We start from the raw sequence: 11,458 nt of genomic DNA on the forward strand, positions 1-11,458 counted from the left end.
CCCCACAGGCTTCGGTAAAAAGCTGCCAATTTCCTCTATTTTTAACCAAGCACAAGTTTTCTGTTTTCCCACAACATAAAGAACATAGAGATGTTAATAGTGACAGTGGGAACTGGGTGGGGGTGGGGGGGCATGCTTGTAAAGGAGGAAGGGAGGGGTCTCACTGTGTTGAGGGCCAGTTCGGGTGCGGAAATCACAGCTGTTGGGAGCCAGCACCTCTCTGGGGACTCGGGGACTGTTCCTGCGGCCAGACTGATAAGCCTGCACACAGCCTCCCTGAGTCCCCAAGGGGCCTGGCACCTGACCCGGCTCCAGGCCCCTGGGCAGTCCTAGAACCCAGACCTTGGGGGACCCTGAAGAAAGAACCCGTTTCTAGCTGTGTGATTCTGCACATGCCTTTTCCCCTTTGCCGACCTCAGACTTCCTTGTCACTAAAATGGGGACAAGGATCGGAGCCTGGAGGGACTCCCGTGGTACTTACAGGGTTCTGCCTCTCTTTGGCTTCTGCGAAAACCTTCTTTCAAAATGTTCTGCGTCAGTTCTTCAAAGTCTCATAAATGTAGCAGTGATGGCACGACCAGATCTGCGGAAATAGACCGGATCTCGTAGCCGTTCCAAGGGTGCTAAATCACTGTGTCCTTCCTGCTGCTTTGGGGTTGCCAAAGGTTCTAGACGAGTTCCCTGGGCTGCTGTGGCAGGCCACCACAAAGTTAGTGGCGTAGAGCAACATGAACGTGTTCTCCTGCCGTTTTGGAGGTCAGCAATCTAAAAGGGACCTGCAGGCTGTGTCCCTGCTGCAGGCTCTGGGAGACCGTGTACTTCCTTGCAGAGGAAGGCAGCCTGCCTCTAGAAGCTGGAGGAGGTGAGGAAACAGATTCTCTCCCAGAACCTCTCTCTTCGAAGCCACCACTGTGGTTTTTCAGCTGTTAGATCTCCCTCTGCTTCCTTCTTATAAGGACCCTTGGGATGACATTACCCCCCACCCAGACAATACAGGATAATTTCCCCATCTCAAGATCCCTGACTTAATCACATCTGCAAAGTTCCTTTTGCGCTTTGAGGAAGTTCAGACCATAGATTTCCTAGGAGAGTTCAACACGGTAGTCATTCTCACTCAAGTATAAAAATGCATCATCAGCTCTTATTGTGCTTCCTTCCCAGCGAAGCGAAGTTGCTCTAAAGGAAGGGGGTTTGGGCGTGGTCAGCTCTGGAAAGGAGGGAGAGAGGGAATGTGGAAGTGAGGGAGGCCCCAAGAACTGGTCCTGAGCAGCCCCTTGCCAGGGTTTAGCAGGCCTGGGCTTAAGGGTGGTGGGGTGCTCAGTGTACCCCTGGGGGCTGCCCTCCACTGCCTGCTTTCTCGTGGCCTTGGGGCCCAGTGCGGTTATCTGTGAGGTTTTGGTGCCTTCCTAGAGAGCAGGACCAAAACCTTCCCCGGGATCCAGGCCTCCTGAATTCACCAGGCTCTTCCTGTCTCCCTGCCCTGACCCTCAGTCGCTGCTGCCAAAGCCTTTCCCTGAAACCGTGTCCTCGCCTATGGTTTGTGCCTGATTCCTCAGCTGCTGTTTTCTGAGGAAAGTGAGCGTACGCTTTTCCATTTCCCCACTGCTCAGGCCTTCCCGAAGCCAGGTGGGGCTCGCTCAGACCTCAGAGGCCGTCAGGGTGGGGGCTCCCAGGCTCTGAATGCTCCCTGTGTGGGGGCAGTGACCCCCGGGGGTGTGTGGCCAGACTAGGAGGCTCCTCCTGGCCCTGTGGCCCTGGGAGGGGCTGCCACCCGGCCCCCGGCCCTCTCAGTCCTCAGGAGAGGACCTCGACTTGCTGGCGCTGTGCTCCCAGGTACACAGTGTTCTAGGAACACTCGTCCCCAGCCGCCTGGTCTCCCCACCCCGCATCAGGGCAGGCACAGGCTCTGGGTGCCGAGCCAACCCCAGGGTGTCTGATAGCATCTTCTTTCCACATTTCCACGCCCCACACCCCAGGAAGAAGTCCAGAGCCCCGGGCAGACCACGCCCTTCCCCTGCCCTCCGCAGCTGGGCCCAGCTTCCTCCAGGACACCTGGAGGAAGGGGAGGCTGCCAGGTGACTGGGTTCAACTGAGTTGAGTCTCCCGCTGGGTGCAGTGGGCTCAGTACTTTTCCAAATTGTTTTCCTCAAACGGCTGGGTCAACAGCGGCACCTTCTGCTCTCCAGTGCCACCCAGGATGTGGCAGGAAGCAAGCCGACCTCCCCACAGAGGGAACCAACCATGTCCCATCTCTTCCCAGTCCCCCCTGCGCTGCCCTGCTCCCCACACAGACACCCCCATGTTGTCCCCTGCTCTGCAGCCCAGCCCTGAGAAGAGCCCACATACCCCCTGCAGTGAGTACCCCCAGCTCTCAGACCCCCTGAATGCTCCACTCAGGCGTGGATTGGCTGGTCAGGACATCCTGCAGGAGTTAAGCTAATGGTTCGTGTCGTGTCACCAGACCATGCAGATGGGTGACCGGCCAGGTGGACCCTCTGTCACTGGTGGTGCACAGCTGGAAGATTTCCACTCCCCTTGTTCCCTTGTTGATTTGGGCACAGACCTTCAGCAGGAAGACCAGCAGGGAGCCAGCCTCGTCCTTCCTGAGCACCCTTACCAGTTAGTCCTGGGCCTCTTCTAGCCATTCTTCCTACTTCAAGCTCCGCACTTGTGTGTGTGAGTCCTGACCACTCTGATGACAGGACCTGGGGTCAGCTGGCCACACCCAGAGCACAGAACTATCCCCATTCTACAGCTGGGGAAGCTGAGGGTCCAGAGTTCTAACACACTCACTCAGCCCTGCCCACGGCCTTGGGGAGCCAGGTCTGCACAGCGCTGACCTAGGCACCTTCACTCTGGCCCACAGGCACTCTGTCTAAACCAAATGAGTGGGGAGGCCCACACTGGAGCCCACCTTCCCACCCACAGGACCCCCTCCCCTTTGGGCGTTTCCTGAGTTCCCAGCTCCACCCTTATCAGGACAGGTTAAGTGGGCCCCCTTCCCCAAGTTGTTCACAGCCTGTCACACATCTTGAGGACAGCACAAAGAACACAGGGGTCCCAGGAGCACCTCAGAGCCTCTCAGGAGTGAGATAGTCACTGAGCACACAGACAAAACATCACCACTTCTCTGCACTTCCAGGGTCATTCTGGGGAGGAGCACTTGCAAGCTGAGACAGCCAAGCAGAAGGCCTGTATATGGCCTCAGGGTGGAGGAAAGCGCTGCCCTATTGTGTGAACAGCTAGAGGACAGAGGTCCCTGGAAAGCCCTGAGGTGGGAGATGTGAGGGAACCAGGAACTGCTCTGGAACCTGGTCACAGAGCTTCCAGGAAGCGGTTTGGCTCTTCCCGGAGTAGCAGGGCTCAGAGCCACCTGCTTTCCAGATGTGTGACCTGATCAGAGGGGTGGGCTAGAGTGAGGGAGAAGGGAACAAAAGCCAAAGAGTTGGCAAATAGAAAAGCTCACTAGGTAACATCACAGATAAAGCCAAAGCACATGGTGATGATGGTGGTGATGGAGGTGGTGATGGTGGTGATGGTGGTGACAGTGAGGATGGTGATGATGGTGATGATGGTGATGATGGCGATGAAGATGATGATGAGATGATGATGGTGGTGATGGTGGTGACAGTGAGGATGGTGATGATGGTGGTGACGGTGGTGGTGAAGGTGGTGATGATGTTGATGGGGGAGGTCATGATGTTGGTGATGGTGGTGATGGTGGTGATGATGATGGTGAGGATGGTGAGGATGGTGATGATGGTGATGATGATGATGGTGATGGTGATGATGGTGGTGATGGTGGTGACAGTGGTTATGGTGGCGATGGTGAGGATGGTGAGGATGGTGATGATGGTGAGGATGGTGATGAAGGTGATGATGATGATGGTGATGGTGATGATGGTGATGATGGCGATGAAGGTGATGATGATGATTGTGATGGTGATGATGGTGGTGATGGTGGTGACAGTGGTTATGGTGGCGATGGTGAGGATGGTGAGGATGGTGATGATGGTGAGGATGGTGATGAAGGTGATGATGATGATGGTGATGATGATGATGGTGGTGATGGCGGTGACAGTGAGGATGGTGATGATGGTGATGGAGGTGATGGTGATGATGGTGATGATGGTAGAAATTGAGGAAATGAGGGTGGGAAGAGCTCAAGGCTGTGGACCAATTTGCACCCATTCCCTGCCCTTCCTCCATCAGTTCGTTTGTTTATTGAACACCTGTTCTAAAGCAGGCACCTGGCTTTTCACTCCTGCCCCCAGGCCCTGCAAACAGTGGTCTAATGTAGCAGTACCAAGTTCCTCAGCAGAAGGCTAATGCCAAGGAAGGCTTGCCAGGTTGCCAGGGAAAGCCCATGGGGGCTGAGGCCAATCTTGGGAAGGATGGAGGAAGCAAGTACAGGTGGAGAGCATAGCATGAGCAAAGGTGCAGAGGTGGAAGTGTCCTGGGTGCTGGGTCTAGGAGAGGTTTGGTGGAGGCAGCAGGGGTGAGAGAGAGAGAGGAGGGCAGAGCAGAAGAGGGGCCAGAAGCCTCTGGTGGCAGTAGTCCTGGATTGGGTGTAGGCAGTCTTCACCGGCGGGTGCCCTGATGGACACTGGAAAATGGATCACCTCCTGTAGGCTTCAGAAGTGTGTCCCACCTGTGGCCCCAAGAAAGCTTCCCAGACTCTCTCGCATCTTGCAGGGGGGCCCTGTCTGGGCAGGTGGACTGGTAGATGGCTGAAAACAGGCTGAGGGACAGTTGTGTAGCCTGAACTTGGTCCCCAGCTCATGCCCCAGGGAAGTCATCTCGTTCTTTGCAGGGTGATTGCTGCCCCAGCACCTCCGTCATCCACACTCCCTGGGCTCCCTGCCTTTTGCCATCCGCCCTTCTGGAAAACCTGTTTGGCTGGTGTTATGGACTGGTTGGTGGTGGGCTGATCAGTGTTTAGTAGCCAGCTCCTCTGTGAGGGAAAAGCCTGACTGGAAGAGTTTGCCCATCCTGTGGTGCAAATACTTCCTCACTGGCCCATGTCAAGCTCTCAGCATGAGGTCACTAAAGGTGGCGTTGGGGACACACATCACCTCATGATACATGCTGTTTGCCACTGCAGAGGCAAGAGGTGTCAGCAGCCTCAGGAGCAAACAGTGGGATGCCATAAAATAAGCGGCAAGTGATGAGAATTAAATGTTTATTGCTTTTTAAATGTAACTTACGTAGTTGTATGTTTATATGAGCTGATTTTCAAGGATGACTTTAACAACTGGCTCACAACAGTCTTGGAAGTTTGACAGCCTGTTTTTGCCGGCCAGTACAACCCACCAGCACCCTTTCACCGGAGGGTTTTGACAGTGATAAACCCTTTGTTTCATCCCCTTTTCTCTAGGCAAACGAGGGAGCAGGAGACACCCCCTGACTTCTTTTATTTCTCTGACTATGAGAGGCACAACGCAGAGATCGCTGCCTTCCACCTGGACAGGTGAGCCCTCCTGTCTGCACCCTAGGTCTGAGCGCCGTATGGGTGAGCCCTCCCCCCAACACCCAGCCGAGGGGGTCCTGTCGTTAGCCCCATTGTACAGAAGAGGGGAAACTGAGGCATGGTGAGCCCACAGCCCGTGCTGGTAACCATTCCTCTGCAGCACAGAGGTGGTGTTCGCCCTGGCGATGTTATAACCCAGACAGACATGCCCTGCTGTGGGCCCCACACCTAGGACGGTGCCAGACAGGAGATCCTCCAGAGCAGCTCATGACCAGGGTGGACGTGACCCGTTGGGAATAACAGAAAAGATAGGGAAGGAGTATGAGGGCTGGGAATTTTAATGCAGAGTGTTTCAGGATGTAAACTCTGGGGCCGTGGTGAGACCGAGGGACACACGTCTCCACACCTGCTCCCCCATCACCCATCTTCTGGGACAGCTCTGCCAGGCAGAATGTGAATTCCTTTGTGGTCTCCGCATGGTCCCTTGCTGCTGGGGAGCTGGGCAGTTGGTAATGGGTGACCGTGTGGGTGAGCCTCTCAGCAGCCCCCCTGCTCACCCAGAGCTTTGTGCCCTCCAGGGGCAGTCACAGGCCTGGCTCTGGGGTCAGTTCCCAGAATCCAGGGGGTGGAGGACCCTGCCTCAGAACGCAGAGAGAGAGGTATTCATTCCATGCCAGCCTGGAGCGGGCCAGGGTACAGAGGTTAGACCCTTTCCCTGTCACTTTCCCACCAGGATCCTGGACTTCCGCCGGGTCCCCCCCGTGGCCGGCAGGATGGTCAACATGACGAAGGAGATCCGGGATGTGACGAGGGACAAGAAGCTGTGGAGGACCTTCTTCATCTCCCCAGGTAACCTGCACCTGGGAGTCCCCCTCTCCAGGCTTCCCACACACAGTCACCACAAGCCTGCTTACCTTTCCAAAATAGAAGAAAGAAACTGGAAAGAATTCTTGTATAATCCAGCCCACTGCTTGACTACAGGCGGGGTGCCCACTCCACGTCGGGTGCATCTGCATCATAATTTTAAAAGGGTGCCAGAAATGGCCATGTTATCATCATTGACTTGATCCCCTGGTCTGGGCATACAGGTTTTTTATCTACCATTTGTTTGTTTTAAAAGGCAAAATGAATTTGTTTTTGGAAACTCCCAGCCTCTCTGGAGAGTCTCCTCCAGGAGGTCCAGCTGGAGAAACCTCTGTTCCCTGAACTTTCCCAGATTAAGAAACACCCCAGTAAGACCCTCACGTAGTGACAGGAACCGGGCCGCCTCCCCTTCCTCAGCTCTGCAGCTGGAGTGCGAGTGGAGCGGTGGCCCCACCTGGTCCTCAGTGTTCGGCATGGGGGCCTGCATGTGCCCTGTGCTGTCGAGAGAGAGGTGCTGATGTTCATGAAAACCTTTAGGACTTCAAATCCTTAATCTCAAGTGCAGACATAAACTGTAAGTCATACCGACCGTACCGCCTGCCCCAGGTGCTTTGAACTCTGGTGTTCAAGGCTCCATGATCGCCTGTCTGTCCGTCTGTCCGTCCCTGTGGGTACCTCCCTTGAGCCAGGCCCTACGCTGAGCTGCCAGCAGGCTTGCTCGGCCTGAGCGTGGGGAACACCTTCTCCCTCACGGGAATTTTGTCCCTTATATGCAGTTCTTGGGCGTGTCCCAGCGATGCCTGAGCAGTGGAGTGCAGGGATGAGCATGGACCCACCCCGGGTTAGAGACCCTCCCAGTGGTGAGGGCCTGTCCGCTGGAATGCGTGGCCACACCGTGTGCCCATCTCTGTTAGTTCATGAACTTAGAACCCACACAAGGCCCTTGCTTGACTGCATCTGGAGATCCCCTGGACCTGGCTTCTGCTGGTTGTTCAGGCTGCATGTTTTCTTAAAAGATTTCACAGATTTGTCAGAGTCAAGCCCCACGACTTAATGAAGCTTCATTTCTGTCATCCGAGGCTCAGCACATCCTATAGGGCTCCTCCTCTCAGAGCCCGTTAATCAAAGGAAAGTAGGACAGAAATCCTCCAAGAGGCAGGAGGGATGTGCCCCGACTCCCTGTGCCCGCAGCGTGTCCAGCCCATGACCAGAAACCAAAGGGGAGGGGTCTTTGAGGGCCTCTCGGTCAGCCTCGTCTAAGTGTGTCCGCAGCTGCAGGTTGCACACCCCCAGTGACGGGGAGCTCATTGGCTCCTGTTTGCACAGCCTGAACTTCTGGAGAGGTCCTTCTTCTCCAAGGCTGGAAACCTGCCTCCCCAAGCTTGGGTTCTTGAGCTCTCTGCTGTATCCCCTGAGACATCGAGCTCCTCCTCCACCTCTGCCCGTCAGGGCCTCCGGGATCTCTTGTCCTCAGCCTGGGTGCCCCCAGCACCCGCACCTCCAGCCTCCCGGCCACCCCTCGGAGGCCAGGCTGGGCCACACCCACAGGGCACCCAGGCTGTGTGGCTGCTCCTTGTCAACTGGTTCTGCGGTTTTTATTGCAGCAGTTCAGTGTTCAAAAATTAAGATAAAATGTGCCTGTGCCCTCACACCCACCACCCAGTTTATGGGTTGCCAGTGTCCCTCCACGTTAGGTGGACGCTCTCCATTTCTGTCCTGGACTAGTTCTGAGGCTCACAGAACCCACGGAGACACTGGCGTAGGGTCGGCAGAGAGGGGCCAGACGGCTGTCGCTGCTGAGAGCACATCGTGCGTGTGGCCCCTCAGGCTGGATAACGCCCCCTCAGGCAGAATCGAGCCCGTTCCCGCCTGGGCAGCCCCCAGACCCTTGGTGGGCCAGCTCCTGCCAGTGGGGCCCGCAGGGAGGTCTCACACGGGGGCGCCCGTCGCACGGCGGGAAGGCTCTGGGCAGTGTTACCAGAGCAAGGGGACACGAGCGCTACTGAGTGTCTGCTGTGCCAGGCACTGCTGTGTACCTGCGATGGGTCCTCGTTTGACTCTTAGGCAGGAGTGTGGGGGAGGATGGTTTCCTCACCCCCGTTTTTAAGTGATTCTATGGAGGTGTGATTGACATGCCGTAAATAGTATCCAAGTGCAAAGTCCCCCGAGTTTTTTTTTTTTTTAAAGATTTTATTTATTTATTCATGACAAACAGAGAGAGAGAGGCAGAGGGAGAAGCAGGCTCCCAAGGAGCAGGGAGCCCGATGCGGGGCTCGATCCCAGGACCCTGGGACCATGACCTGAGCCGAAGGCAGACGCTTAACCATCTGAGCCACCCAGGCGCCCCCCCGAGTTTTGATAAGCAGAGAAACCGTGGCCTGGTCCGTCCTCCCCGGTCCCATCCTGCCCTGTCTCCCCCACGACGACGCAATCTGTTCTGTCTCTGAGGCTTACTTTGCTTTTTCTATAGTTTTGCACAAGTGGGGGTGGTACACGGTGTGTGCTTCTGTCTGTCTGTCTGTCTGTCTTCTGGCGCTCGACAGCACCGTCCTGAGATTCACCCGTGTGGTCGTGTGGTGTCCAGCGTGTTGCTGTTTAGATCAGAGTCCTGTTGCTCTGGATGGACACACTGCGGTTTGCTCATCCAGTCGTCTGTTGATGGGCCCCTGACAGAGGGGACTTGGCAACTTGCCCAAAATGAGGGGAAGGAGCTGGGGTTTGAAGTGTCAAGAAAAACAAACAGATCCAGAAGTTTCTCTGTTTCGCTTTCTTGGTGCAGAGGGGCCTCCCCTCAGGAGCCCGCCCCTGGGTCTGGAGGTGCTCGCCGGGGCACAGGGCAGCCTTGCTGGTGGCTCTCAGAGAAGGGGCCATGTAGCCACCAGCGTCCAGAACCCCATGACTGATGTCCCACAGGTGGTGGGCGAAGGCTCGTGGATTCCTTTTTTATAAACAAAAGACGGAGTCGGTTACTAGTCTAAGCAGGTTAAGACACGTGTCTGTCCCACTTTGGTGGTATAGCGTTCCTTCCGTGCACTGGAGTTTTCAGCCACCCTGGCGTGTTCCCGGTGCCCTGTGGAGATCGCGGTGATGCCTGCATTTGGCGCCACGATTGCCGGAATCTTGTGCCGACCACTCAGACGGCTGGACCCCCGTTCCCGGTGCCCGGCTCCTGATGGCCTTCTCAGCTGCACCTGCAACTCTGACACGCAGCCCCACTCTGTCAGCTGGATCTCTTCCCGAAAGCCCTTAGAGATGTGTGGTTTTCTCTAAAGCAACCGGGTGGCAGGAGCCCCCTGTGACCCCATTCTGGAAAACAAAGTCTGTTCAGACTCATTCGCAGCCTTTCTGCTTGGCCCGCACTTCTAGAACCAACCACTTGCAACGTTGCTGCAGATGCCGAGCTTTGCTCGAGAGCCAGGCGCACAGCGGACATCCCTTCCACCTCCAGAGGCCTGCGTGGTTCTGTCTGGGGTCAGTCATAAAAGGGGAAAGTCCCAGCAGCCGGTGGGGAGCTTGGCGCCAGCCAGGAGCTGGAGGGGCGTGTGTGAGGTGGAGACGGCCCTCCTGCCCAGACCAGCCCGGGGCCAGCACTGGTGGGAGGACTGGTGCCCTGGGAGGTGGGCCGAGCTCACGCAAGCTGCGGTCTTTCTGTGTGGTAGGGGCAGGCCCCAGGCAATACAGACACTGGAGTCAGGATGTGGACTCACTCTCAGGAGAGCAGCTAAGTGCCCCCCGCCACACAGCAGTGCGGAGGCAGGCTGGGCCCGAACCCAGCTGTACTGAGCCCCACCGAAGTCCTTGTACTGTTTCAGTAAATTTCTATGGGCACGTCTCATCTGTCCTGGAAGGTGCACACTTCCGTGGGTTTCCGCAAGGGGGGCCCACCTGCATAAACGCCTCCAGAACTAGACACAGAACCTGAGCAGCTCTGGGAACCCCCTCCTGCCCCCTCCCAGCCACTCAGCCCCCACCCACATCTTTAAAGTGGTTCTTTTTCCTGCCACATGGGCCGGGGTGGCTGGGTGGGCCCAGACACTCTGCCCACACACTGTGGACACAGCGTCCAGTTTAAATGCATGTGGAGGGTTAGAGGGGGTCCCAGGCTGGGCCCGGGAGTCTTCGGGCCACTCCTGAGTGATGGTGGCTCCCCAGCATTCCAGCCCCACCTAACGGCCACCCACCCTTCAGAGCCATCCAGGTTGGACAAAGACAGCAAGCGTCCTGTTCTTTGGGACTCAGCTTCCTGCCAGGCAGATACCTGAAAGGCTCCTCACAGGTGGAGTGTTCTTGTGCAGAGTCACATGCTTGCCGGCTCCACAGAGACCGGGTCCTTCCTCAGCCCATCTCCCCCCGAGGTCTCAGGTGTTGGAGGAGGTGGCCCCGGGGTGCGAGGGAAGGCAGGTTTTCCCCCACTGACTACCTCGATTGTCCTCACTGAGATGGAAAAGGGCTGGCACTCTTTCTTCCCCTCGCCCACTCCTGCCCAAGCGCAGGGTTGAGCTAATGGTCACTCCTCTGCATTGGCCCCTGACTCGCTGCCAGACATCTGACTCGACCTGGTCACCTTGTTTAACACTCAGCCCATGAGCAGGTGCTGCTGGGGCCCTCATTCAGGTGGGGACACTGAGGCATGAGGAGGTGAAGCCCCGTACCAAGCTTGCACCCCTGGGAAGCTTTCTGGGCCCCACTCTGGCTATTCTTTTAGGAACCAGATTTGGATCTCCCATGAGGAAAACGCTGTGCACTCACAACATGCCCTTCTCTCTGAGCATGAATCCATCTCAAGCCAGCTTCGGCTCTGAGACTGCAAAGCCCGGGGCTCCAGCCAACAAGATCAGATAAAGATTTTCATCCTGAAAGTGGAGCTGCCACCTCGGTTGAGGCTATATTGTGCATCAGTGGGATGCTGACGAACTGGGTCAACACACAGGCGACATCACAGACGGATCTTTTCCCAGATTGTCCTCCAGCACTGGCTCTGGGATCATGAGGTCCAGGGAGGGAGAGAGGCAGGTGATCCAAGCGGGGACTTGCTGTGCTCAGGCAGCACGGTGGGAGCCCCTGTGCCGCCTTCCCATGTCCTCCAGATGGTGGGAGCCCCTGGGCCGCCTTCCCGTGTCCTCC

At 56.6% G+C, this 11,458-nt stretch overlaps 1 protein-coding gene across 1 annotated transcript in view; it reads left to right on the plus strand.

Annotated features, from left to right (window-relative positions):
• The window catches only part of FAM20C (FAM20C golgi associated secretory pathway kinase), a 46,419-nt gene that overhangs the window by 29,351 nt on the left and 5,610 nt on the right, over nucleotides 1–11,458 (plus strand). The window contains exons 4-5 of the mRNA XM_034988196.1: nucleotides 5,378–5,470; nucleotides 6,204–6,319. Coding sequence (XP_034844087.1) covers nucleotides 5,378–5,470; nucleotides 6,204–6,319 — 209 coding nt within the window. The remainder of the gene's footprint in view (nucleotides 1–5,377; nucleotides 5,471–6,203; nucleotides 6,320–11,458) is intronic.

This window comes from Mirounga leonina, unplaced genomic scaffold, assembly GCF_011800145.1.
Source record: "Mirounga leonina isolate KUSES-001 unplaced genomic scaffold, KU_Mleo_1.0 Mir_454, whole genome shotgun sequence".
NCBI classification, from domain to species: domain Eukaryota; kingdom Metazoa; phylum Chordata; class Mammalia; order Carnivora; family Phocidae; genus Mirounga; species Mirounga leonina.